This window comes from Nyctereutes procyonoides, unplaced genomic scaffold (genome assembly GCF_905146905.1).
Source record: "Nyctereutes procyonoides isolate TBG_1078 unplaced genomic scaffold, NYPRO_anot_genome, whole genome shotgun sequence".
In the NCBI taxonomy this organism is placed as follows: domain Eukaryota; kingdom Metazoa; phylum Chordata; class Mammalia; order Carnivora; family Canidae; genus Nyctereutes; species Nyctereutes procyonoides.
Genome location: NW_026575131.1, coordinates 1,856,849 through 1,883,549, shown reverse-complemented (window position 1 = coordinate 1,883,549; position 26,701 = coordinate 1,856,849). Strand labels below are relative to the sequence as shown.

The following is a 26,701-nucleotide window of genomic DNA, read 5'->3' as shown; positions in this document are numbered from 1 at the left end:
GCACAAAGGCCAGCTGAGGTCAATGTGAGCTGGGGACATTTGTCACACTCCTTGGGGACATAGGTATTGTTGCATTCCGGCTGCAGGTGAGGAGATTAAGGCTCACAGGACAAACGGAGAAGCTGGAGCAGGTGGTCTGGACTCTAAGTCCAGTGCTGGTTCCTGGACCTCCACAAGCTGCACTGCGAGTCATTCCAGATAGTGTTCAGATCTTCCTTGGCCTGTGTGGATGCACCAGAGATTCCCTTTGAGGGCCCACCTCTTGGCACCTGGGCGCATTGCTGGGGACGGCGGTAGAGGGACAGGCCTACAGTCTGCTTCCACCCCACCGCCTGGGAGGTGTGCACTCCCACCCCAGCTTTTTCTGTGTGTGTCTCCCTGGGGGTGTGAATGTGTGTGCATGCGATATGAGTGTGTCTGCCCATACGTGCATGTCATGTTTGTATGCTTGTCGCTCTGTGTCTGTGTTCCTTTCTCTGTGTGACTATGTGGGTTTGTGTATCCCTGTGGGTGTCATGTGTGTCTTTGTGTATTGAGCACCTACGTGTTTGTGTGTCTGTGGGGAGGTCTCTGCACATGCCTGCCTGTGTGAACCTGCAGCGTCTACATGCATCTGCATATGTTCCTGTATTATCTGGGTGTGGGTCTGTGCACTCGTGGTCTGCGTGCGTGTGCAGGCTGTAGCTGCGGTGTGCGTGTGTGTCCCTACGTGGTGCACGAGGTGTGCTGCGCGTGGGTGTGGCGAGTCCTCCCCCTGCTGATCCTCGGGGGAGCCCGGCTGGGTTCCAGGCCTCGTGACGGTCCAGGCGGCCACCCCGGGGCGCGGCCTCCCGCCAGGCCGGGCGGGGAGGAGCGCGTGGCCGGGTCCGCGGGCTGTGCCCCCGCTCCTCCCCGCGGGCCGGGCACACGTGGGCCCCGGGCGCCGCCTCCCCGGGCCGCCCGCCGGTCCCGCGCGTCCCCACCCCCCGCGGGCCGCCCCCGCCGCCGAGCCGGCCCGGGATAAAGTGGCAGCGCAGACGCCGCGCCCTGTCGCCGCGGAGCCGGAGGCGCGCAGCTCGGCCCGGCACCGGCCCGCCGCAGACGAGGACCCGCGGCGCTCGGGGAACGCGACAGCGGCGCTCGTGCTCGTGGCCCCGGTAACTGCCTCCGGCCCCCGCCCCGGCCAGCCGGCGCCGTCCCGGGGTGGGGAGCAGCCCCGGGGGCCCCGCACGCCCCGCACGCCCGCACGCTCGGCGTGGGCTCCCGCGGCCCCCGGGGCGCGCGTGCGTGGGTGGGTGCGCGCGAGTGTGCGCGCGCGCGTGTGCGGGGCGCCCCCCCGCTCCTCGCACCAGCCCCCAGACCAACTTGGCCCCGTCCGCTCCATCTTCCCGGTCCCCGCCGGCCCCGGCACAGCCCGGCCAAGCTCCCGGTCGGTTTCCCCGCGGCTTCTGCAGTGACAGCTGCGGGCTGCGTTCCCGGCGCCGCCGGAGACGGGCAGGAAGCAAAGTTTGTCCGGAGCCCCGGGGGCGACTTTCCTCGGGGACCCGCCTGTGTGCGTGTGCGGGGCGCCTCGGGGCGCGCGGGGCGAGCCGCGGGCTCCCCCGGGGGGTGCGGCGCTGGCGACCCCCCGCCGGTCTGCGTGGGGACAGGGGTGACCTGAAGGAGCGGTGGGGCGTCGCGGGCGCCGCGCCCCCGCCCCCACCGCCCCGCCCCGCCCCGGGCGAGGAGCGGAGCCCCGGAGAGCGCGCCCGTGCCCGCTGGAGGCAGGCTCGCCCGCTCCGCGCCCCCGAAGCCCGAAAGCCAGGCCCGGGGCGCGGGGCGCGGGGCGCGGGGACAGGGGCTCGGGGCTGCTTGGATGCCGCCCTGCGACCGCCGCGATGCGGGAGCAGCCCGTGCTCGCCCGGCTCTGATCCTCCATGCTGCCGCGGTTGTGGAAGGCAAAAGCCAGGACATGATGGAAACAGGTTTGTCACGGAATCTTTGGAATTTCAGGCAGGAGGAATTAATTGGAGTATCATCCACCTCATCATTGTGCCCCTTTGAAACTTCCTCGGGGGTTTTAAGATAGATGGGTCTTCTTGCAGCTGGGTCTTTATACCCTCAGAGCTGACTATAATTCCCACTTGATTACAGCTAAAATAGTCTTTAAGATGAAGTTTCCTGAAATGATTTAAAATAAACACAGATGGGAAGGGGGAAAAAGCTGTAATGAGGCACTTAAAAAATAAAGTGAGCATTTTCTGAAGAACAAATGGGATTTTTCAGTCTTGGAGAGATTGCAAGAAATATATGGGTTTTTTAGAAATCTTTGAAATGGAGGTTTTTTTTTTTTTTTGACTGCTTAAAAAATATGACTGACACCGAATGAGGCTTTTCTCCCCATCCCTGTGTGTTTTGCCATATTTTTGAGTTTGGAACTTGTCCTCTTTTTCCTTTCAAGGACCTGAAGACCCTTTCAGGATGCCGGAGGAAAGTTCCCCCAGACGGACCCCACAGAGCGTGCCGTACCAGAACTTGCCTCACCTGGTCAATGCTGACGGGCAGTACCTCTTCTGCAGGTACTGGAAACCTCCAGGCACACCCAAGTAAGTCTGCCCCAGAGTGCTGCCCGAGACGCACGCGGGATTGTTCTCGCCTGCCTCTCCTCCCACATCATGTAGCATCTCCTCCGGGGCCACTTTCTTCATGACCTACTTCACATGCATTTTCACATCAGGCACAGCAGTGCTAACAAAGCTGAGATTTATACTTGACCTTTTTTTTTTTTTAATTAAGAAGCAGGAGTTATGTTTTCATGATAACCACTAGGATACGGATATCTACCTTCTGGCAGTTTTCAAGAATTCCACATGACTTTATTTTTTTGTGCTGGAGTGAATTTCCTGTGGTACAGGCATTCCTTTAAAATCAAACCCAACAACTCCAGAAAACCACCTCAGCAGATAGGAAAATCAAAACTGTATCTCTAGAGTGACCTTTGTTTCCTTTTCCTGTGACTGTGGGTTTCAGAGGTGTCATATGTGTACAAGGAGGAAGAAAGGGGTCTGGGTATCTCCTTCTGATTTCTTGCCAGCTCCATTACTTTGTACATTTTCCATCAAGGATTTGTCTTGCTATTAGAAACAGGCGTTGGGACTATACACCATAAGACAGCTGGTCTCCTGCTGCTTCCCTCCTCTTGTACAAAACAGGGAAAACCCTCCTTGTTTGTGTTATTCAGGGAAAGAAATTATTTGTGGGGACCAATTTGCCCAGTGACGAGTGAGCATCTCCTGTCCCATGGATATTTTACCTGCCTCGCAGGCCTCTGGTCTCCCAGGGGACACGGTCTGATGTGAATTATGTCTCTCTCTTTGTGTTTCAGTAATCACCCAACCCTAGCACAGCTGTAGAGTCTTTCTTATATTTTCAGCAAGGTGTAGGTAACCCAGGTAGCTAGCTGCACACTAAAGATGCAGAGATAGACACTCTTAAAGCCCTGGTTTAAAATCATAGCTTCAGAGCAGCTGTACAAACTAGCTATCATAATGGGCTGGTGAGGGTTCCTACCACTTCTGGCAATGTCTTTCTTGAAGGTTTCCTCGAGAAGAGAGTGTGTATGTCTGTGTATGTGTCAGATGGAGAGAGTGGGGTAGGGAAGGAAGGAGGGAGAGAGGGAGGAAGTGGGAAGGAGGGAAGGAGGGGAAGGGTTGTCAAGCATTGTCATTAATTCTCCATTCTGACTTCTCCACTATGACTTAACTAGCTGTAGAATTGCATGGTCTTGGTTCAATTCCTAAGAACTCTGTTATATATTTGATCAATATACAAAAAGAGGACATAGAATTGAAAGTACACATTTTTAAACATCCAGGTCCTGGACTTTGGGGTTCCTTGGTTGAGTGGGGAGGCTGTCTTAGTTCGAGGTCAATAAAATAAGGGTAAGGAGGGCCTTGGGTCTCCCACGGGGGCCATGCAGGGCGGTGGGCGGGTGGGTTGGGTGCAAACGGCTGAACTGGCTGCCCTTTCTTGGCTGTGAGTGGTTTTCACAATCTCCACGCTGATGTGGTACTGTGGGCAGTTCTCTCTGCTTCTTTGCTTTTGCTCCACTTAGACGCACAAACCCCTCACCCCCTCCCCAGGGGGTAGTTTGAACTGAGCTATCTGGGAAGTCAGGGTTTGTGTTGTGGTGGCCAATGGCAGTAAGAACACGGGTGGGTGGCCAAGGCAGTTGGGCCCTGGGAGCTGTGGAAGGAATGTGACCGGGAGGCCACTCCCTGTGTACGCCACCCCCCCCCAAACACCCCCCACCACATTTACCTTCTGAAGGTCATACAGATCATAGGGAGCTGGGGCCAATGTCAGGAGTGATCTTCAAACCATCTTACCAGCAGTCCTGACCAATCAGAAAGTCTTGGAGGCCCCATGTGGCAGCTGTTGACCCCATGGCAAGCAGCCCTGGATTTTGAGGAGCGTTAGAGCTTCCCGGAGGAGGAAGCAGAGTGTGGGGAGATGTGAGGGCCTCAGGGCAGAGGTCTGTGCCAACTGGTGTGAGAGTATGTCCGTGTCTTCATAACTGGGAAGAACTGCTCGAGCAGCTAGCAGCTACTGTGCAGGCCTGCCTTCCTTCGTGGCCTGGAACATCTCCGTTGTTGAGTTTCAAGGCTGTAGCCTGTTGCTGTCAGAAGGGGGAGGGACCTTAGGTCACCACTGGCCTCAGTGTATTCTCTCCAGGGAGTGTCCTTAAGGCCCTTTCCCCGGTTAAGCTCAGAGCTCTCTATGCCCTACCATCTGCAGGGAAAATCCAGACACATGGCACCTCCTCTCTGTCCTTCTGCTCTGCTCCATTAAAAACAAAAACAAAAACAAAATTTTTGTTCTCACAGAGGATCTTGAGACCTCAGGAGCCACCCCGGGTGTCATCTGACGCAGAGTCTGCGTGCGCCACTCTAAGTTGCACTGCTTTGGGCTGGTTTTTCGGTCAGTGAGTTGCCTCCAGCTCCTGGGGCCTGCCTCCGAGCACCTGGAACATTCTGCTGTCCTGCTCTTTTCGCTCCAGTCAGGCCTGCTGGGCTCCAACACCAGCGCTAGCGCTGCAGGTGGCTCAGAGCAACACTGGGTCACAGGTGTCAACCTTAGCTGGGAAACCGGCCTAACCTGCTTGTGGAAACAGATTGTGTGTTTATAAATTCTGTCCAGCCTCTCACACTGGACCCTGAGAAAGAAGAAGACATTCCTTGGGATTGTTGTTCTAACGTGTGTGTGTGTGTCCAAACACGACGCTGTTCTTTAATACAGCGAGCCAAAGGCTCAGCTTTGAATCATTTCGCGCTGGAGACTTTTAAGCCTCCGTTTGGTAGTGTCAAGGCAAATGCATGTCCCTCGGGTAGTATTTACCGGGATAACAAGTGTTAGACTTGAGGTAGGGTGGAATTATCTCGTGTCAATCGAGTATCTCCTCTTAGTTGAGTATCAAATGTGTTCCCGGGTTTGGATTAGACTCTGCACACACCATCTCATTCAGACTTCACATTTGCCTCTATTTCCCCTTTACATGAGAGAACAGGCCCAAGATGACCGTAGCTGGATTCAGATCTGATTCCTCTGCTCCAAGGCAGCTGCTCTTCTTAACACATCCCAGTGAAACTCAGACTTTTGTCTTTATGAGCAGTGGCTTCTCAATATGCTTCCATCTCTTATTAGGGCTGAAGATCACTTCACCCTGTGGGAAGAGTAATGGAATGATGGGTTCAACCTGTTTGCTCAGCGTTACTAGAAGTGGGAAGTGGGTCCGGATCCATTCCGAAACCAAAGTCTTGGGAGGCCCTGGGCGTGGCTGCTTCATCCCGATTGGGTGTCTGGGACCTTTCCAGGGCTGGTTCTTCAGCAGATTTCCAGCCCAGATGCCAGCAGGGAGACAGATGACCTGCCGCGGCAGGGAGGTGGGTTGCCTCGGGAGCTCCAATGCCCCTGTCAGGACACCACGGGGCCCTTAGGCCATGAGAGGACAACTGTCTGTGTAAAGCTCTGCGATGGTGGCCAGCCCCAAGTGCAGGTGTGGCTGCTCCACATGGTGGGAAACTGGACTCAGCAGGAGGATTCCCAGGCTTCCCCGGTTCTGGGGGCCCGATGAGGGCCAGGGCACCCCCCCTGCAGCTGCATGACTGCACATGGTTGGTGCCTGACTGCTCATCAGCAGAGCTGCCTGGCGGGGGGCGGGGGGGGGTGGCGTGGGCGTGGGCTGATCCACAGGTCCCTGCCCTTCACCTGCCTTTAGAGCCACCACTTCCCTCCCTTGCACTTGGTTCCTGGGCAGCCCCTCAACCCTGAAGGGCTGATGAGCTTTCCTGTCCGCAGCGTCCGTGCTGATGACAGCTGGTTGCTGGGGGAGCTGTTTCACGGTGCAGTTGTCTCTTGTCCCTCTGCTGCCCGGGGTCCTGCCCCATGCAGCCCTGCCTGGAGAATCTCTGGGATTCCCAAGGGACTTGATTTTGCATTTCCTTTGGCATTTTGTTCCAAACTCCCCTACATGTTCAGAGACCTTCCAGAACATAAGCTGCTGGAGTTCCTTCTCCAGACCTTGCTGGCTCTGTGCCCTTGCCCTGTCTTGCATCTGACTGCAGTTTTGGTAACCTGGCTTCTCCCTCCAGTGACCCCACAGCCCCACCCGCCCGGGGCACTGCTGCCTCTCCCCTTCCGGTTCTACCAGTCTGAGCTGTGTCCCAGGCCATATGCAGGTAGTGTGGTTTTCAGGACTTTCCTCTTGGTGACACAGAGTGGAGCACATGGCAGGAAAGGGACTCTCGAGCATCATGGGGCATTGTTTCTAGAACCTCCCCAAGTTCTCAGCCTTGGCCATTGTTGGTGGATCTAGAATCAATCAACTATCTCTTATTCCCCAAAGTGGGGCTCAGCTGACATCCCCTACCTCTGGCCTGGGTCACACTGATCCCTTTCCCCATGAAGCCTTCAGAACCTGTAGCTGTACTGTTGAGCAATGCCACCTTAGGACACTTCCTCCCACCTATGCACATTTACCTGGAGATGAAGGGAGTCCTTGAAGCTGGGATATATTTAAATACTGCAAAACATACTCCCTTCCCGCCGTCTTCATACTATCCTCCTCACATCAGCCACCAGCCCCTTTTCATGTGGCACCAGTGGCTCCAGAAGATAAGGGCTCCTCCCAGTCAGCTGGATCCAGGCCACAGCGATGCAGTCTCCACCATCTGGCTGGACATCATTTTGATCCCTACCGCCTTCTGGGATTTTGTTCTTATAGATCAGATGGGCTTTTCCTGTGTTCCGGTCCCCCTTCGGTTTTCTAATCAGGTTGTAAGTCAGTTATTTAGTCCTCCCCTCCTGACCACCCCCCCCCCCCCCAGCCTACAGCATTGGTCCAGTGTTCGGGGCAACGTTCCATGAGTTTTGCTTACATCTTTGAGTGTTTCCACTCATATATCTTGTGCTGACTCCTGCAGCCCTGATGACCTCTTCCCACTCTGAACTCCTGCCACCTGTGTGACTAGGTGTTACTGCATCACTTAGCTTTGGTGGCTACGTCCTCCGGGTGGGCCCAATCACATCCCTTCTTCGTTCTTAAAAGGAGCCATTTTGAACTCCATTCTGTTGGTCTCCATGGGTGTGACAACAGTCAAGCTCCCCCCCAGGCCCAGCCCCTTAGACCTGCTCTCTAGTTGTGTTGGCATAGCTCTTGGGCTCTTTGGAAGCCTCTGTAGCAAGACAGGCTCTTAGGGCTTACCTGCCTGCTCCCCATGCTCAGCCATAGTCATGCTCCCATTCACCAGCCAGTTCAGCCAACACCTAGTTATTGGCATCTACATGTTCCAGGCATTGTGTTGGGTACCAGGATGGGGAGAGGGTGGCAAAGACCTCTCCGTTTGATGAAAGGATCGGGGTAAATGAATACCTGGATAGTCATAATGTTATGTGGTCAGCCCCTAGGGATAGGACGACTGCTAAGCCCTGGAGAACCTTTGTGCAAATGAGGAAAAGGAATCCTCCCAGGCAGACCCAGCCCCTCAGGTATGTGGCTTGAGAAGCAGAACGTGGGCTGGATTTCAGCTCCTACTCTTCATCTCAGCCAGTGCCCTTGACCTGCAGGAAGAGCATGTCAGGGGCAGGAACTGAGGCAGGAACAGGTGGACTGCACAAGGTGTTCTGTTTGGGAGCCTCAGCAGTGGTATTGCTGGGGTGGAAAGCAACAGGAAGAAAGTGGCAGGAGCCTAATGAAGCCAGAGGGGGCCAGGCCCTGGGGGCAGGGTGGACAGGGAGGCTGCAGGCTGAGCCAGAGGCTTGGCCTTGAACTTTCATTCAGGGTGTGGGAGCCCCCCGTGGATAGGTTTTAAGAAGGGCTTGTAGTCAGACTTGTAACTCGGACAGCCATCTGGTTGGAGGGATTTGCCATCATCCAGGGGACAGTTGAAGAGGGCTGATGTGATAGTGGCTCCTGTGATAGCAGTAGAAGGACTAAAGTTGCCTGCTCCTGATGATGCTGGCAGTAAAGGCGGGCAAGGACCCGTCCCAGGTCCTTGGGACCCCTCCAAACGACAGGTGCACAGGGAATGGAGGGTTCTCCTTCCCCACACTCCCCTTTATTATCTCTGTTCCGAAGATGTCCTCTCTGCTCTCTGATGGTGAGGACAGGGTGCGGGAGAGTACCCACCCCATGGGACATCTCCTTGGAACATCCCTGGAATAAACCAGCAGGAGAAATGGAGGACAGAGGGCATGGCCAAGCCAACTGAATTCCCAGTAAAAGATTAATGGCAGGGACAAGTTCATGTTCAGGAAAGTGAGAAAGAAATCGTGTCTCACATTGGCTCTCCCCAACGAGGGCTCTAAGAGGAAGCGCCTTTGACTTAACGTGTTGTTTTACGAAATCTACACCTGAGCCCTGAGAAAGTAGCCCTCACTCTGCGTTTATAGCTGCGACACTATTTTCAATCAGATTAATCTGTTTCTCAGTAGCAGTTTGATGGTCTATTGCCTATTTTAAGAATTTCCAAAAGTCTCTTTCTCTTGTATGATCTTTTGTTTCTCCTTCCAATGCTTGTGCCTAGTTTTAGTGTAGCAAACTGCCTTATTTTTAAATAGGGCATTTCTCCTGGGTGGGTGTGTTGTTGTTGTTGTTGTTGTTGTTGTTGTTGTTTAAGACTCTTCAAATAGCAAAGGTCTTTTGACCAGAGGAAGGGCAGGCTGCTACTCTTACAGTTGATTTTTCTAACAGCTTCGTTAAGGGATAATTTCTTCCAGTTGCTATAAGAATGTTCTGCAGATACAAATCTGGCTTTGTTTTGCAGTGGAATCTAAGAAAGAAATAGCAAAATAAGCTGCCTTCTGAATAGCACTCGTTGTCCACCACTGTCTATTTATCGGCACCTTCGAAGTTTAGATCTTAATGCCAGAGGCACTTTGTCCGTGAATGCAAGCCAAACCATTGCTTATTGTGTAAATGGAAGAAGTGGTCTTGAGTGGTGCGAATTTTTACAGCTGAGATTACAAGACGACCCTTGTCCCTTATTTTAGGGTCATTCAAGGTTCTTGTTGGTAGGAGGTTCTTTTCATTTCCCACAGCCTTGTTCCTTGGAGGTGGGGGTGGGGATGCTGATGGTGGTAACTGAGGCACTGGGGGGTGACACTGTTCTCTCTGTGTTGGAGACACACTCAGCAGGGGGCTGTGTGGAGCCAGGAGGGTGGTGACAAGAGCTGTGAGCCGGGTCAGTCCATTTGCAGTTGCCCGATTTCACAGGCATCATGCCTCTCCCCCGTGGGCTGACCGTTCAGTTTTACTCTTGGCATCCAGAAAATACTGTGAGCAGTGATGAAAAGCTGTGCCTCCCCTTCCTCAAAAAGGTGTAAAGGAGCTGTTTCTCACCAGGATCACAGCTCTATCAATATTCTGGAAGAAAGGAAAGGAAGGAGGGAAGGTGGGAGGGAGGAGGGAAGAGGGATGGACAAAAGGAAAGAAAGAAGGTTTGGGAAAATGTGTTTTCAGCTGGTGTTAGGATTGAGGGGACCTGGACCTTCTGTGTCCTTGACAAAGTTTCCTAAAACAGAAGTGTTTATGTTTCACAGAGCAGGATTAATAGAGATGAGGATGGAAACAGATCACTTTGTGAAATCGCACCTGTGCTACTTTGAGGGCCCTCGTGCTGTCCCCTCATGCTGCCACCTTCCGAGAGCAGACATCCATGGAATGGCCCAGCGCAAGGCTTAGATTACTGAGATGGTGCACGCTTCCCCCACCAAATTGCAGGCTAGCCAGTATCTTGTTCCTTGGCACATGCGTGTCATGTCCCTGGTGCCTAGAATAGTGGCCAGCCCTCCGCAGGAGCTTCGTGAATGTGTGTTCATGAGTGAGCGATCTACTCTGAGAGAGGAGAGAGCATGTGAGCATGTGACTACCAGAGCTCTCTCTCTTCTGGTGGAGGAAGTCAGACTTGAGCGCTAAGGTTTTCTTAGAGTTCCCCAGCTCACCACGGCCCTGGGACTTCACCCAGGTAGGTGGTGGAGACTTTCAGGGGGTTAGAGTCTGTGGGCCTTTTGATATCATGGGTAGGTTTTCTGGAAAGGAAGATGGATCACAGGCTCCAGCAGACTCTTCCCCAGCAGACTGGAGTTTAGAGGGCAAACATGAGGTCACCTAGGGGGCTGCATGGGCCCCGGGGCAAGTTCTGACCATCCTCTCTCCTCTGTACCATACTGTCTCCCAGGAGTTGCTCCCACACCTTCTTCTTATGGATTTAAGTCACAAGGTAGCCCTTCGCAGTAGAGATTTCAACAGAAGTCCAGTTTGGGGCAAGGCTTGGAGGGAGAGGTCTTGATCGGCCCCCTCCTGGCTCACTGCTGGAAGCCATTTGACGACATCTGCAATCTGTTTTCAGTGGTTAGAAGCGTGGGGGCACCTAGATGATGCCCCAGGATGCTGAGTAATGGGGATCGATGGACTTCCAAAAGATGGCAGGAGACTCACTGAGAGGCTCTACAGGAAGGGGAATAAATTCGAGGAGGAAGAGAAGAAGCCCAGGAAGCCTCTAGGAGAATAAGAGAAGGATGTGGTGGAGGAGGTGTGGTGCCTCCCAGTACAGGGGAGGTGGGAGGGGGAGGAACAGAAGGAGAAAAGCTTTGAAGGCAAGGAGAAAACTGTGTCTTTGATCTTGCATAGCCTCTGGTTAATCCCATCTTGTCAAGGCAGGTCAGTTTCCCCAGGCCACTTGCTTGCATCTGGGTTAGAAAGGAAAGATCTTGGCTAGGAAATTGCTGCTCTTAGATATTTTGGAAGTTTTGCTCTGTTTATCCTGTTCAGTTGATCTTGAAAAGACATGTTTCAGGGAAAGCTGGTCTTTCTGGGATGCAAAGCAGGATAGCGCAGTGGAGAACAGTATAGACCATGGAGCCAGACCGCGGAGAGCATCCATGTGGATGAGGCGTGGGGCTGTGTATATTTCTTGACCAATTTCTGCACGTTTAAAATGGCGAGCACTAGTACCTTTGCCCTACGGTGGTTGCACAGGTCAGGTTTAAGTGTCAGAGTTCATGCCTGGCACATAGTAAATGAGGTGTGAGGGTGGGCTCTTATTACTTAGTTTGATCTCTTTGGCTGCCTCTATCATCAGTCTGGCAGGCTTTGAGGAAGGACTGTGTCCTGGGCTTGTCTGTTACCCACCGTTAGCCCCTACTTCCCACCATTCTGGCAAGCATCAGCCACATAAGCCTTACAGGGAAAGCAATAGTGATCCTTTTTTTTTTTTTTTAAGATTTTTTACTTATTTCTTTAATAGCGAGAGAGAGCAAGCATGAAGGGGACAGGGTGTCAGGGGCAGACGGAGAGGAGAAGCAGACTCCCTGCTGAGCACAGAGCCTGAAATGGGGCTCCACCCCAGGACCCTGAGATCATGACCTGAGCCAAAGGCAGATGCCTAACTGACTGAGCTGCCCACGTGCCACGTGATAATGATCTTTATAGATTCCACTTTTACTGCTCTCCCTCATGACCTTAGGCTGCATGCTTTCCCCCAGTGTTCAGCCTGTTTATTATTTTCTTTTTCTTAATAGATAAAAGAAAGTTCTGTTTTGGAGCACCTGGCTGGCTCAGTCAGTGGAGCATGCAATTCTTGATCAAGGGGTCTTGAGTTGGAGCCCAAGTTGGGTGTAGAGATGACTTAAAACAAAAATGCTTTAGTTCCATTTCAGTGAGATTTCAAACCCCCTAAATAACAGAACGTTAATAGAAATAGATACTGGGTGCTTCATTTACAAGGTAAAGGAAACAAGAAAGCTGTAAGGAACCGTTGGTGGTGAAATTCTTTTTGAGATAACAGGACAATGAGACACTTTATCTCATGCAAAACCTCTGTGACAGTGTGTGAGGTGCACTCTCAATTGGCCAGGAAACCAAACAAGTCTTAGCAAGTAGGGCTGGGAGGGAGTCAGTGCCAGCAAACCTGAGTACAAGCATCCACTCCATTTCCAGTAGGCTGTGTCTCAAGATATGTCGTCTTGGGCGTGTATGTCTCCTTTGGTCCTAATTGTGTATCAGGTTGTGTGGAAATTTTCTATTGCAACAAATGTGACTAACTGGTACAAGTGCTGTCCTGCCATTTATTGCATCTGGAGTGAGCAGGGCAGTCTGGGGTGCAGTAGTAACCTATGTTACTACTGTATGCTGTGTAACAGCATTTCCTTAGCTCATGAGTCTGTGACTGGCAATTTGCACTGGGCTCAGCCAGACAGTTCTTCTGCTGACCTTGGCTGGGCTTCCTTATGCATCTATGGTCAGCTGCTGCCCCTTCAGCACTGATGCGCCAGCGAGGGGCTTACTGGTCTTGGATGGTTTTCCTCACATGTCAGGTATCAGCACACTGCTGGCAGGAGCACCTCGGTTCTGCTGCATGTGGTTTGACACCCTTTGTCAGGCTAGCTCAGATCTGTTCTGGGGGTGGCAATGTTTCAAGAGCAACAGGAGAGCAAACCCCAGTGTGCAAGTGCTTTTCAAGTCTCTGCTTGGGTGAAGTGTGCAAGTGTCCTGCTGTCAGAGCAAGTCAGTTGGGAGGCGGTGTGCAAGGGCACATCCAAGGAGCAAGGACGAAGGAAGGGCATGTTTTGAGGTCACTTTTGAGATTCTATCACATGGGGAAAAGATCTTTGTCCTTAGAGTCAGGAAACCAGCCTTAAAGTTTTATTTCTGCCTCTGCTTGTGAGTAACTTTAGACAAGGTACCATCCCTTTGTCCTTTAGGCAAGTTCTCAGAGGGTTTTGCATTTTATACAACTCTAAGACACCTTGCATCTTATGATGATGGAACAACTCCTGGGCTTTTCCAGGGTAGAGGTCACAGTAAATTTTTTTGTTACAGAATTTATTTATTTATTTATTTATTTATTTATTTATTTGAGAGTGCGCGCGTGCACGCACATGAATGGGGGGAGGGGCAGAGGGAGAGAGAGAAGAGAGAAAATCTCAAGCAGACTCCATACTGAGTAGAGAGCCTGGCCAGGGGCTTGATCTCATGACCCTGAGATTATGACCTGAGCCGAAACCAAGAGTCGGCTGCTCAGCCGACTGTGCCCCCCAGGCGTCACCCCCCCAGTCATGTTCAGTGTTATTCTCTCTTCTGCAGTGCTCCTGCCTTGTAGAATTTCATTCTTAGTACAAAATAAGGGATTTAAACATGTTTTTTGAATAAATAAATGAACTTCTTATATTTAGAGTCAGATGATTAGATTAGATGATTCTCCAAAATTCTTTCTGGCATGGTTTTCTAGGAAAGGAACAGAATATTTCCACTGAGTATAGATCAGAAGGGCTAACTTTTTGTTCAGGCAATGGAGCACCAAAATCCAGATGTGTCCCCGAAGGAGCTGGTAACACCTAGATTAAGAATATTCCTTCTAGGTAATCTCCTGAGATACCTGATGGCTGTGTTGTAGCCAATTTAACTTGGAGGTGAAATTCTGATTTTTAATTTTTTTTTTAATTTTTTAAAATTTATTTATGATAGTCACAGAGAGAGAGAGAGGCAGAGACACAGGCAGAGGGAGAAACAGGCTCCATGCACCGGGAGCCCGATGTGGGATTCGATCCTGGGTCTCCAGGATCGCGCCCTGGGCCAAAGGCAGGCGCCAAACTGCTGCGCCACCCAGGGATCCCTGGAGGTGAAATTCTGTATGTGAAAATGCATATATGAGTGGGACCTGCCGGACGGCAGAAAGAGTTTTTCATTTTTAGCATCAAAGTCAGAGTGGACACCAGGATCTGGACATGAGGACGGCCTCCTTGTTTGATGTGGGAGATGATTCAGCAGTATTAACTGAGCTCCAGATGCAAGCTCAGTGGCTTGCTAGACAGCATTGGAGAGTCCACGGTACGGCCCAGAGACTCGGGCCTGTTTGAGTGCGCACCTCCGATGCCACAAGTTCCTTCTGAACACCTTGCATGAGTGTACCCCATTCTAGTTCGGCAGTACAGAAATGAAGTGGCTCTGTCTCTGCCTTCAAAGACACCTGTGCACATGTATTGAGGCAGTTCTAGGCACTGTGGGAGTTTCTGGGGGCCATGCACCCTGTTTTGGGATTTCAGAGGAAAGTGTAGGTGGTGACTTTAAGCTGTCTCTTGAAGGTGGAAAGAGACATTCCAGGTGGGAGGGAGCGCTTTTGTACAGGCATGGAGGTATGCTCTGAAAATGGCAGGTGTTCTTCAGAAACTGTAGCCTAAAGCAGAAGATGAAGATGGAATGGTTTGTTTGGGAGTCTGGATGTGAATGGCTACTGTGCCCACTGGCTAAGGATACCACAGCAGAATACCACAGACCCAGTGGTAGAAACAACAGAAATTTATATTCTCACAGTCCTGGAGATTGGAAGTCCAAGACCAAGTGCTGGCATCCTGGTTCCTGTTGAGAGCTCTCTTCCTGGCTTGTAGGCGGCCACTTTCATGCTTTATCTTCACGTGGTCTTCCTTCTATGTGTGCGCATTCCTGGTGTCTCTCTTCTTATAAGGGCACCAGTCCTACTGGATTAGGGCCCCATCCTTATGATCTCATGGAACCTGAATTACCTTCCTAAGAACCTTATCTCTAAATACACTTATACTGGAAGTTAGGGCTTCAACATATAAATTCTGGGGGGATGCAATTGTAACAGCTGTATTTGCCATGCTAAGGGATTTGGGTCTTATTGTGTGGGCCGTGTGGGAACCATTATAGAGACAGAGATTCAGTGAACGTGGTTATTGTTTACCATCTAGTACATTCAGAGCAACTGGAAAATCTTCCATGGCTGAATTTGGATGTGGATCCTAGCTTTTCACATTTTTGCTTCTCTGTGGTTTCATGGTGGAGGCCTCAGCCTGTCTAAAGTTGCTGTGGATTTATCCTTCTCCTTGATATCTACTACCTAAGACCTTCTAGTCTCAGCTGACCCCACTGGGCAGCTGGCTCAGACATAGGAGTGGGAGCAGGCCAGGGATAAACTCTGTCTTTACAGAGTCAGGGCACTGTACAGAGCCAGTATTTTACCCTCCCTGTAGCCATTCCTGCTTCTTCTTTACTGATTGCTGTCCCCAGGGGTACAATTCATGATTGCTTTCTATCAGCTGCAACTATTCCATTCTCCTTACCCAGGGTCATTTGCAGCCAGGGCTGGCTATAGGCCCGGTCTTCCATCTATGACACAAGAAAAAGCAGGGCAAATTAAACCTAAAGCAAGCAGAAGGAAGGAAATAATAAAGATCACAGCAGAAACAAATAAAATAGAGAGTAGAAAAACCAGTAGATAAAATAAACGAGTCCAAATTTGGGGTGTTTAAAAAGATCAGCAAAAGTGACTGATCTTTAGCTAGATTGATCAAGAAAGAGAAGACTTGAATGGCTAGGATCAGATATGAAAGAGGGACCATTACCAATCTTTCATGATTATAAAAGATTATAGACGAATACTATGAACAATTGTCTGCTGATCAGTCAGATAACTTAGGTGAAGTGGACTAATTTCTAGAAAGATGCAAACTCCTGAAACTGACCTGAGAGAAATAGAAAATCTGAATCAACTTACAAGAGACTGAATTAGTAAGTGGAAAACTACCCACAAAGAGAAGCCCAGGCCCAGGTGGCTTCACTGTTGAAATCTACCAAACATGTAAAGAATGAATATCAATTTTTCACATAACTTTCTGAGAGAAGATGAAATATTTCTTAACTTGTTCTAAGTGGCTAGTGTCACCTGGATACCAAAAGCAAACAAAGACATACAATAACATAAACAGGGGTGCCTGGGTGGCTGAATTGGTTAAGCACCTGCCTTCAGCTCAGGTCATGATCCCAGGGTCCTGGGATTGAGCCCCACATTGGGCTCCCTGCTCAGTGGGGAGCCTGCTTCTCCCTCCCCCATGGGCCCCTCTCCATGCCTGGTTCTCTCTCTGTCTCAAATAAATAAATAAATAAATAATCTTTAAAAAAAACTATAAGCCAATATTTCATACGCATATAGATGCAAAAATCTTCAGTAAAATACTTGCAAATGGAACCCAGCACCATTACACAGAATTATGCACAATTACCAAGGGAGGTTTATCCCCAGAATGCAAGGGTGGTTTAATATCTGAAAAGTAATTACTGTAACACACCATATTGATAGAATAAAGAAAAAAGATAATCAAAAATATGTAGGAAGGGCAGCCCCAGTGGCGCAGCGGTTTAGCGCCGCCTGCAGCCCGGGGTGTGATCCCGGAGACCGGGGATCGAGTCCCACATTGGGCTCCCTGCATGGAGCCTGCTTCTCCCTCTGCCTGTGTCTCTGCCTCTCTCTCTCTCTCTGAATATATATATATATTTTAAAAAATATGTAGGAAAAGTAGTTGATAAAATCCAGCACACTCTCATGATGAAAATCTGTAACCAACTAGAAGGGATTTTCCTTCTAGTTGGTGAAGGACAAACTAGCATCAGACTCAATGATGAAAGATGATATGCTTTTCCCTAAGGTCAAGAACAAGATGAGAATGGCCATCTCCTCACTGCTCTTCAGCAGTGTATTGGAGGATCTAGTCAGGGCAGACAGGCAAGAAAAGGAAATAAAAGGCATCCAGATTGGAAAGGAAGAAATCAAACTATATTTGCAGATGACATGATCTTGTATATGGAAAATCCTAAGGAATCCACTAAAAAACCATAAATGCATGCGACAAGGTTGCAAGATACAGGCTGAATAGACACAAATCAGCTGAATTTCTACACACTTGGAGTGAACAATCGGAAAATGAAATTAAGAAAACAACTCCATCTACAAGAGTATCCAAGAGAGTAAAACACTTAGGCCTAAATTGAACAAAAGAAATGTAAAATTTAGGGCAGCCTGGGTGGCTTAGCAGTTTAGTGCCGCCTTCGGCCCAGGGCGTGATCCTGGAGACCTGGGATTGAGTCCCATGTCAGGCTCCCTGCATGGACCCTGCTTCTCCCTCTGCCTGTGTCTCTCGCTGTGTGTCTCTCATGAATAAATAAATAAAATATTTTTTTAAAAAATCTAAAATTTATATTCTGGAAACTGCAAAACATTCTCAGGGAAATTAAAGAAAATCCAAACTAGTAGAAAATATCAATGGACTAGAAGAAAATATTGTTAAGATGGCAATACTCCCCAAATTGATCAACAGATTTAGGGCAATCTCTATCAGAATCCCAGGTGGCTTCTTTCTAGAAAAAGCACAAGTAACAAAAGAAAAAATTGATAAGTTGGACTTCATCAGAATTTCAAAGCTTTGTGCTTCAAAGTACACTCTTAAGAAAGTGAATAGAATTAGGAGAAAATATTTACAAATCATCTATCTTATAAGGGAATTGTATCCAAAATATAAAAAGAACACTTACAACTCTTGAAAAAAGGCAAATGACCCAATTAAAAAATGGGTAAAGACCTGAAAACATGTGACTAAATGGCCAATGGGCACATGAAAAGATGCTGACCATCAGTTGTCATCAGGGACATGTGAATCAAAACCACAAGGGGCTATCACTTCACACCCACGAGGGTGGCTAGAATTTAAAAGACAGTAACAACTATTGGCGAGGATGTGGAAAAATCGGGATCCTCACACACTGCTGGAGGGAATTTAAATGGTGCAGCCGGGTTGGAAAAACAGTCTGACAGTTGTTCAGAGGTAAAATGCAGTTACCGTATGACCCACCTGTTCCATTCCCAGTTATATACAAAGGCGACTGAAAATGTAGGTTCACCTAAACACTTGTACATGAATACTCATAGCAGCATTATTCCTAATAGTCTAAATGTAGGAACAATCCAAATGTCTGTCAGCTAATGAATGGATGAACAAAATGTAGCATATCTAGACAGTGGAATATTATTTGGGCATAGAAAGGAATAAAATACTGATACATAGGACAACAGCAGTGAAGCCTAGTCACCAAAGACCACAGATTATATGATTTCACTTATACAAAGTATCCAGCATAGGCAAATCTACTGGGAAAATAGATTAGTGAAGTAGATTAGTGATTCTTGAGAGCTGGAGTGGAGGTCGGGGAAGTAAGGGGTGATAGTTAATGAGTGTAGGGCTTCTTTTTTGGGGCAATGAAAATGTTCTAAGATTGATTATGGTGATGCTTGCATTACTGTGTGAATATATTAAAAAGTGTTGAATTTTACACTTTATGAGTGAATTGTATGGTCTGTGAATTACATCTTAATAAACCTGTTACCAAAAAATGCAAATACCTAGGGAAATGAGTTAAGGAGCATTATGCAAATATTTTAAATGATGTTTACCATAAAAATCCAATAGTAGGGAAAGTTGTTTAGGAGATAACGATACATGGGAATAACAATACAAAACTGTGAACTCAGCCATATTAAAAATACCATCATGGAAAAAAGACTAGGAATATGAGTTGCAGTCATTGCTAGTTTGTGGAATTGTTATGGGCAATTTTCATTTTATTCTTCAGACTTTTCTTGTTTTCCCCACATTTTCTAAAAGAAGCAGTTTGTGAGAAGGCTGTGGAGGACTTCAAAACTGAACCAGATCTTGAAGGGTGATAGATCTAAACAAAGAGGAAAGTGTGACCCTGGCAGGACTGGGTAGCCTCACAAGGCATAGTGTGGACAGAGAAAATGGCTGGAGCCCTGAAGGACAAGGCTCTAAAGGCAGGTGGCTGTCCCATTGGGAAGGGCTCATGTGCCTTGTTTGGACTTTAACTTGCAGGCAGCGAGGAGGCTCTGAGACTCCCTTGTTGGGAAACGGTGGGAGTTAATACAGGGAGAAGAGTGGAGACTGCTGCTGAGACATCCATAGCAGATCCAGCAGCAGGAAGTATGTAAAGGAGAGACCAAAAATAGTAGGTAGTCAGAGAGCACTGTCGTCACAGGGGGATCAGCAGGCCCCTGGCTTTGGCCCCTATGGACAAGCAGCTGGCCTGAGAGTCCCCTCTCCCCAGCTTGGGTGGAATCAGCCACAAAGTGTGGAGATTGAGGAGACATGACTCCACCATGACATTCCTTCCTCTTCCTTTTTTTTTTTTTTAAGATTTTATTTATTTATTAGAAAGAGAGAGAGTATGAATGAGGGAGGCACAGAGGAAGGAGAAGTAGACTCCTCGTTGAGCAGGGAGCCCAATGTGGGGCTCAATCCCAGAACCCTGGGATCATGACCTGAGCCAAAGGCAGATGCTTAACGGACTGAGCCACCCAGGCGTCCCATGGCACTCCTTATAGCTCTTCTGAAAATGATTTGGAGACTCCCAGAGAGAGGGGTGTTGGATGTCAGTAGGCCCCTGGCTTTCATGCCTCAGAGAGAAAGCCTGTATGTCCTGCAGCATCTGTGAGGGAAGAGACAAACATGTAGCTGTAACTGTCCATCCATGCAGCCAGCCACCCACCCTTCCATTCTCCCATCCATCCCCTCGTGCGTCCATCCATCTGTATGCCTCCATCATCCATCCGTCATCCATCTACCCATCAGATTCACTCAGCAAACATTCACTGAGCACCAACTTTGTGCCAGGCCTTTTGCTGGGCCTTGAGAGAGAGAGAAACCATTGAGACCCCATGGTCCCTGCCTTTGGAGGACCCACAGGACAGAGAGAAAGGCAGGAAGGCAAATCACTTGTACATGTGCCAAGGCCCAGTGGGATCTGGGCTCCAGGCCAGGTGCTTTGCTAGGTGAAGCTTGAGAGCTTCACCGAGTGTTTTTCCCTCACAGCCCCAGCTCATATCCTGCCTGGCTGTTGGGTGCATTCAGAACTCCACACACCACATCAAAGATGGGCATTGTCAGCTTCCATCTCGACTGGCACCCGCTAAGAGTTGGGGAGAGAGCCTGACTCATCTCTGTGGCTAAACCTAAAAGTGCAGCAGTGAACTTACTTGAACACTCTTTGAGCCCATATCATCTTTGGAAAGAGGAAGGAAACAGATCTACAGAAAGGTCCAAGCCTGAGTCTGATGCCTTGCTAGATACTTTTTTTGGCTTTATCTCCCTGAATCTCGTATCACTGTAGATGTTTAGAATCATTTCTGCTGCGTTATTGATGGAGAAACTGAGTCTCAGAGAGCTGCATGCTCATAAATGGCAGAACCAGCATCTGAACCAATATGTTTCCTTTAACAGCTGCCTAACATGCAGCTCTGCCTCATGAAACCCTTCCAGAGCCATTCCTATAATCCCACCATGTGCATAGGTCCTATTCGGTGTTCACCATGACCCATGGAGGTAGGGATGATGATCCCATTTTACAGACACAAAGATTGAGGCTCAGAAGGCCACAGTGGCTCTGATGAAGTCCCACGGTGGGATGACTGGTCTGTTGTGTGAGCCCATGGTCCATAGTCCATCTACCCCTCCCGCCACACCCCACAGGTGTCCAACTCCAGCGTGTGCTCTGATCAGGCCAGCCTGGCTGCAGCTGCCTGTTAGGATCATAGCTCAGAAGCCTCATGGTGCCTGCAAAATTGTGACTGTTTCCCTTAAATCCATCACTGTGTGCCTGTCTCACCTCTCCTGCATTCTCAATAAACGATCTCCTGATCGTTTATTGCCATCCGTTTGGCATTTCACCACCCAAAAGAACTTAGAGCCATCTGCATACTTGGAAAGTTCATGCTGTTCTCCTTCCAGGAAAAAAAAAAAGTGTTACATAAGATGGAGCCCAGCACACTGGTATAGGAAGGTCGGGGAGCCTGTCTCTGATTAAAGAATCTACTACCTCCACTCGCTGTTTTCTGCTTCATCCAGGTCCTAAACCACATCACAGTGGTCTCTTTAAATATTTTCCCTTGCAAAGCCTTTAAGAAAAATTGAAATGTTATCCCCATGCCCACATAGAAATCCTTTCTCTCCAAGGTCTCCTTTGGGTTCTGTGAGGAGAAGCTTCTTCCAGAGAAATCTCGGGCCTTCCTCCTGGCAGTCAGCGCTGGCCACTTTGCTCTTTGTCCTTTGGGTGGTGATGGGGGACATCTCGGGGGGCTGAGGATCCCTGTGGACCCTCTCCAGGGTTATTGGCTGGCTGGCCCAACTCTTGCCATTTCTCCCTCATAGAACAGGCTCTTCCTCCACTTATTCACCTTAGTCATTTCATTTTGTGGTTGTACATAAAATGAAGACATTGAGTAATTAAGGGAAAGCAGAAAGCTAGGACACCTGACCATCACAGGACAATCGTGTTAACAGTCACAGACTCTGAGAAGTTGGGAAGCACTCTAAGGATGATCTAGTTCTACCCCCGTGGCTCTACAGATGGGGGAACTGAGGCACAGGGAGTTAGGGTCATGCATTCCCTCTCAGAGAGGTAGGTGGCAGTGACAGGTGTTGAGGAGTCTGAGCTGAGTGAGCCAAGGTCCTGGTTCCCGTGGAAGCCAGAAGTCGGCTGGCAAGCAAGAAAACAGTCGAGGGAGAGGTGACCAGTGGGGGGAATGTGGGTCAGGTGACAAATCAGCAGAGGAATGGGCTTTGAGCTGGGTGGGGACTGGAACCTGCTGGCCAAGGACAGGGTGGGCCTGGAGCTCCCTCTGGGGCTTGCCTCACTGGGCACTCGGCTTTTTGCTGCTTCTTCTTCCTTCCAAGACTACTTTGGAGGTTTGCCTCTCCTTTCTAGTCTCCAGTGAGTCCTCAGATGCTTCCCAAGCGCTGGGCAGGGCCCAGGGGCCCAGAGACCCCGTACAGCCCGGGCAGTTTTGCTGGCCCAGCGCCGAGAAGGAGCTGCACGTCCTCCTCAGACCCGTGTCCCCCACACCTTGCTTGTTCACAGGCCACCTGTGGGATTTTCATGGCAGCCCTTTGAGTTGAATATGATTTCTTCATAGTCTTTGACTCACTTTCGTTTTCACTTCAAATCTATTTTAAGAGGTAATGTTATTCTAACTCAGGAAATAGAAAACCGGTATCAGATGCCATCAATAGCTGGAGAGACCACAGGAGAAAACCAAGCCATAGTGCTAAAACTGGACTTGCCCCCCGGAACCCTGAGCCCGTGGCTTCTCTCTCTGTCCTGGAGATGGGCTCCTATTCGAGACCTTATTTAAGACAGATCAGGGCCTCAGAGCCCCTCCCTTCTGTACTCACAGACCAGAATAAATAACATTCTCCCCATGCACTTCCATGCTATTTAAGGTGGTGTCATCCCACGTGCCACCAGCGTGGGGATCTCACAGGTTGAAAGCTTGTAACGTGGTACCTTGGCACCTCCAAGGTTCATCGCCCCAGTTACTAAATGTTGATGGTTTGTACTGTCCCTCCAGGAGACTGATGGTCTAGCTCTCAGCATTTTTTTTTTTTCTGCCCAGGTGTATACACACACCTGCAGTCAGGAGTCAGGCTCTGAATAAATGAGCATGCCTCCCCCCTTCCTGAATGGCACAGGCCAGCACAGCAAAACCGTCCCAGATGGCAGGAGCTCGCATGCAGCAGCCACCATGGGGAGTCTGGTTGGCACCTGGGAGGATGCTGGGGAGCCGAGGGTCCTCCCCTGGCACCTTCTGGGGCCTGCACCCCTGACTTGGGAACTAGGGCAAATCCAGGCCCTTTACTTTGCAGTAAGAAAGAGACCCAGGCTTGGAAGACAGAGCCTGGAACTCCTTTGCACAGATGAGCCGAGTCAGTCGCACCAACATCTGGCCCCTTGGCCTGCCTTTTCTGGAATCGTGGGACAGCTGTGAAGCTCTTCATTAATGGACTGTCCTAAAAATCATGCCCTGTGCCTTCCACAGACCATTAGTGATTTCCCAGAAGGCCTGTTCCAAATATTGATCTGGACGATGGCCTCCGAGGAGCCCTTTGGCACAAGGACCTATTCGGGGCTGGCCACCCCTGTGGCGGCCAGAAGAGGCCTCTGAAGAGACTGCGCATGTTAATGAAGGGCCTTAATCTCCTAGCCTTTTACAGAACTGCTTTGTGATGAAAAATAAATCATTCCTGGAGGTTGCATCCCTCTATGTGGAGGAAATTATTTTAAGGCAGGACAGACCTGGTGGGAGAGGAATAATCATTCTTTTTTTTTTTTTTAGCAATAATCATTCTATAGAAGCTTCTGACTTCGTTTGTGTAAGGCAGTTAGTTACCTGTCTCACTGGCTCTGAATCGACAGGTTTCCTGCACCTCCAGGAAATCAGCGGAAGGGGGGAATGTGGGAGAGGCTGATCGAGCTTGATTAGGGAAGCCAGAATGTCACTTCAGCTCCTTACTAGATTCTGAGCGCTAGAGCTGCCAGCTGCTGAGTGCCTCGGTGGGCCCCTCTATGTGGTCGCTTTTGCATTTTATTGGCAGCAATCAGGCACTTAAGTTCTGGAGTCCTCTCCGACCAAACTCTGGCTGTCGCTCTCTGGATCTCGTCCATGCCATTGACACGCAGCACTGTCCAAGTTGGAGATGGAGCGTGGTGTTTGACTTCCCTGTATTGTGCAACCATGACCGCAGTTCAGCTGGCATCCAGCCCCTCATACAACAACAACAACAAAAGTACAATAGGAAAGGTCTTTTCCTTGTCCTAAGCACCCTTAGGATCCTAATGCCTTTCCTGTATGCACACAGCAGCATTAGCTGTAGCCACCACCCTGTGTGTGACGTCCCTAGGACTTAGCTTTCTTATAACTGGAAATGTGTACATTTTGACCTCCTTCCTGGGTTCCCCCTCCTCTCTGGTAACCACAAGTCTGATGTCTTTTTTCTAGAAGTTTGGGTTTTTTTCTTTTTCTTAGCTTCCACATATGAGTGAGATGTTACCGTATTTAGCTCAGTGCCCACCAAGTCTATCCATGTTGTCACAAATGGCAGGATTAAATGATGTTCCATTGTGTTTGTAGATATATACACACCATGTCGTCTTTATCCATTCATCCATCGGCGGACTCTTAGGTTGCTTCCGTGTCTTGGCTATTGTGAATAATGCTGCAGTGAACATGGGGGGGTGCAGATGTCTCTTCAACATAAGTCTTCATTTCCTTTGGATATATTTCCAGAACTGGAATTTCTGGATCCTATGGGAGCTCTATTTTTAGCCTTACTGTTTTCCTTAGTGGCTGCACCAATTTCCATTCCCACCAACAGGTTCTGTTTTCTTGATATCCTCTCCACCTGTTGTCACTTGTCTTTTTGAGATTAGCCATTCTGGGTGGTGTGAGGTAATAGCTCTTTGTATTTTCATTTGCATTTCCCTGATGACTGTGATATTGGACATCTTTTCATGCATCTCTCAGCCATTCATAATCTTCAGGAGTATGTTTCATCGAAGTCTTGAACCTAGTATCTAGTGTGATGAGTATTGTAGGAAGCAATTCTGTGTCATTAGGGATAAAGCAGAATGTCCTCTGACCCTCCACCTTGACTATTTTTCTCCAAAGTGCATGACACAGCTCAGAATATGTTTATTTACTAAGTGTTCTGGCTCTGGCACTAGAATGAAATCCCCATAAGGGTAGAGACTTCATTTAATTCACATGTGTCCCTGATCCTCAATGAGTGCATGGCCCAGACAAAGTGCTCGAGAGCTCTGTTAGTGAAGAAATGAAGGGCTGAGAGTTGTGTGGGCATCAGGCTGATGGCAGGCAGTCCTTCTGTTCCCTTGTGTTGCATTATGGGTGTGATCATAGCAGCCTTCCAGGCTCGTGGGGCTTCATCTTTTCTCTCTCTCTCTCTCTCTCTCTCTCTCTCTCTCTCTCTCTCTCTCTCCTTAATAGACGTTTGGGATGCCTGGGTGGCTCAGTGGTTGAGCATCTGCCTTCAGCTCAGGTCATGATCCCGGGATCCTGGGATCAAATCCTGCATCAGGGTTCCCACAGGGAGTCTGCTTCTCCCTCTGCCTATGTCTCCACCTCTCTCTGTGTCTCTCATGAATAAATAAATAAGATCTTTTTTAAATAATTAAAAAAATAAAAATAGATGCTTTGGGGAATATTCCTGAACTTTGCATGCTTCTGAACTTTCCTCTGCAGTTCTTACCCCCATGCTTTTTAGGGTTCTTGCATTAAAATGGATGTGAGGACAGGAAAATCAGTTGTGGCAGGAAGATAATAGTTAACCACACAGGGGACCAACATAAAAGCTACTTCCTCTGGCACAGGATGACAGGCCCAGGGTGGCCTGGCTGGGGCTTTATGAGTAGGAGAACATTTTGATGTGATAATGACAATAGCCAGCTTTGTTGTGCATATTTGATGTCACTTAATTCTCCCTGCAGGTCTTGTTGTTTCCCCATTTCCCAGAGGAGGAAACAGGGAAGACTTGCCCAAAGTCACAGAGTTAGGAAGGAACAGAGTCTGGATCTGAACCCAGATCTGCTTGCTGCTGCACACGAGGGATGTTGGTAATGAATCTGCATTTCTTACGGTACAGACTGAGCAATGTTTAAAAGAGACCTCCAAGCTTAGTGGCTTATCTAAGATGAAGATATAGACTCCCCCTTCCTTACCAGTCTAGGGGTGAGTGGGCCAATTGGGCGGGTCGGTCTGCTTCACACAGTCATTCAGGGGCCCAGGTTTCCTTCCATCTCATTGCTCCACCACCACTGTGTGTATGGTCACATGAGCAAAGCTGGGTCATTGCCATTTCTGTCTTCTAGACCTGGGGAAGGAGGAAGAGAGTGAGTGTAAAACAAGCAAATTGTTTTAAAGTGGGTGTCGTGGAAATTACATGCATCACTTCCACTCATATTCCATTGGTGCAAATCAGTGATATGGCCATACTTAGCTGCAGGGAAGCCTGGAGAAGATGGTCTCTGCCTGGGCAGCCTTGTGCCCAGGTTAGGTTCCATCACTCTGGAAGAAAGGGAGGATGGAGTTGGAGGGCAGCCCATTTGCAGTCTGCCGTGAAGACCGTCGTCTCCTCTTTCGTGACCATTAATGCTGGTCTGTTGTAAGGAGGGTGCTATGTATGTTCCTTATTGTCACGCAGGCATGTGGTCCTTTAATAAATGTTCATTTAATAAATGTTCTTAAGGCCCTCTTCGGTGGGCAGCTCTGGGGTGAGCAGTTTGGGGGCCACCAGGAAACGGGATTCACTGTTTCTCCTTGTGGCATAGTGAGGAGGTGAGACATCAGCCGCGAAGCACTGGGGAGCGGAGAGAGTGGATTCATGACTGCATTCATTCACTCCCATTTATTCACATGTGTGTCTTTCTAAGAAGGGACTGAGGTAGTGTAACTATAGCAATGGACAGTTGGCAAATGCTGTTGACACCCACCATCTCTTTCGTCTTCTCCCCCACCCTGGGAGACGCAGGGGC

At 49.3% G+C, this 26,701-nt stretch overlaps 1 protein-coding gene across 4 annotated transcripts in view; it reads left to right on the top strand.

Moving 5' to 3' along the window:
- The first annotated feature begins 985 nt into the window (after window positions 1-985).
- MGLL (monoglyceride lipase) overlaps window positions 986-26,701 on the top strand; it is a 114,865-nt gene continuing 89,149 nt past the window's right edge. The window contains exons 1-2 of one of the 4 annotated variants that reach the window (XM_055344857.1): window positions 986-1,136; window positions 2,420-2,564. In XM_055344857.1, the coding sequence (XP_055200832.1) occupies window positions 2,440-2,564 (125 nt within the window). In that variant the 5' untranslated portion in view covers window positions 986-1,136; window positions 2,420-2,439. Of the gene's footprint in view, window positions 1,137-1,715; window positions 1,944-2,419; window positions 2,565-26,701 lie in introns of those variants that run through there. The other 3 variants (XM_055344855.1, XM_055344854.1, XM_055344856.1) reach the window with 3 other exon arrangements.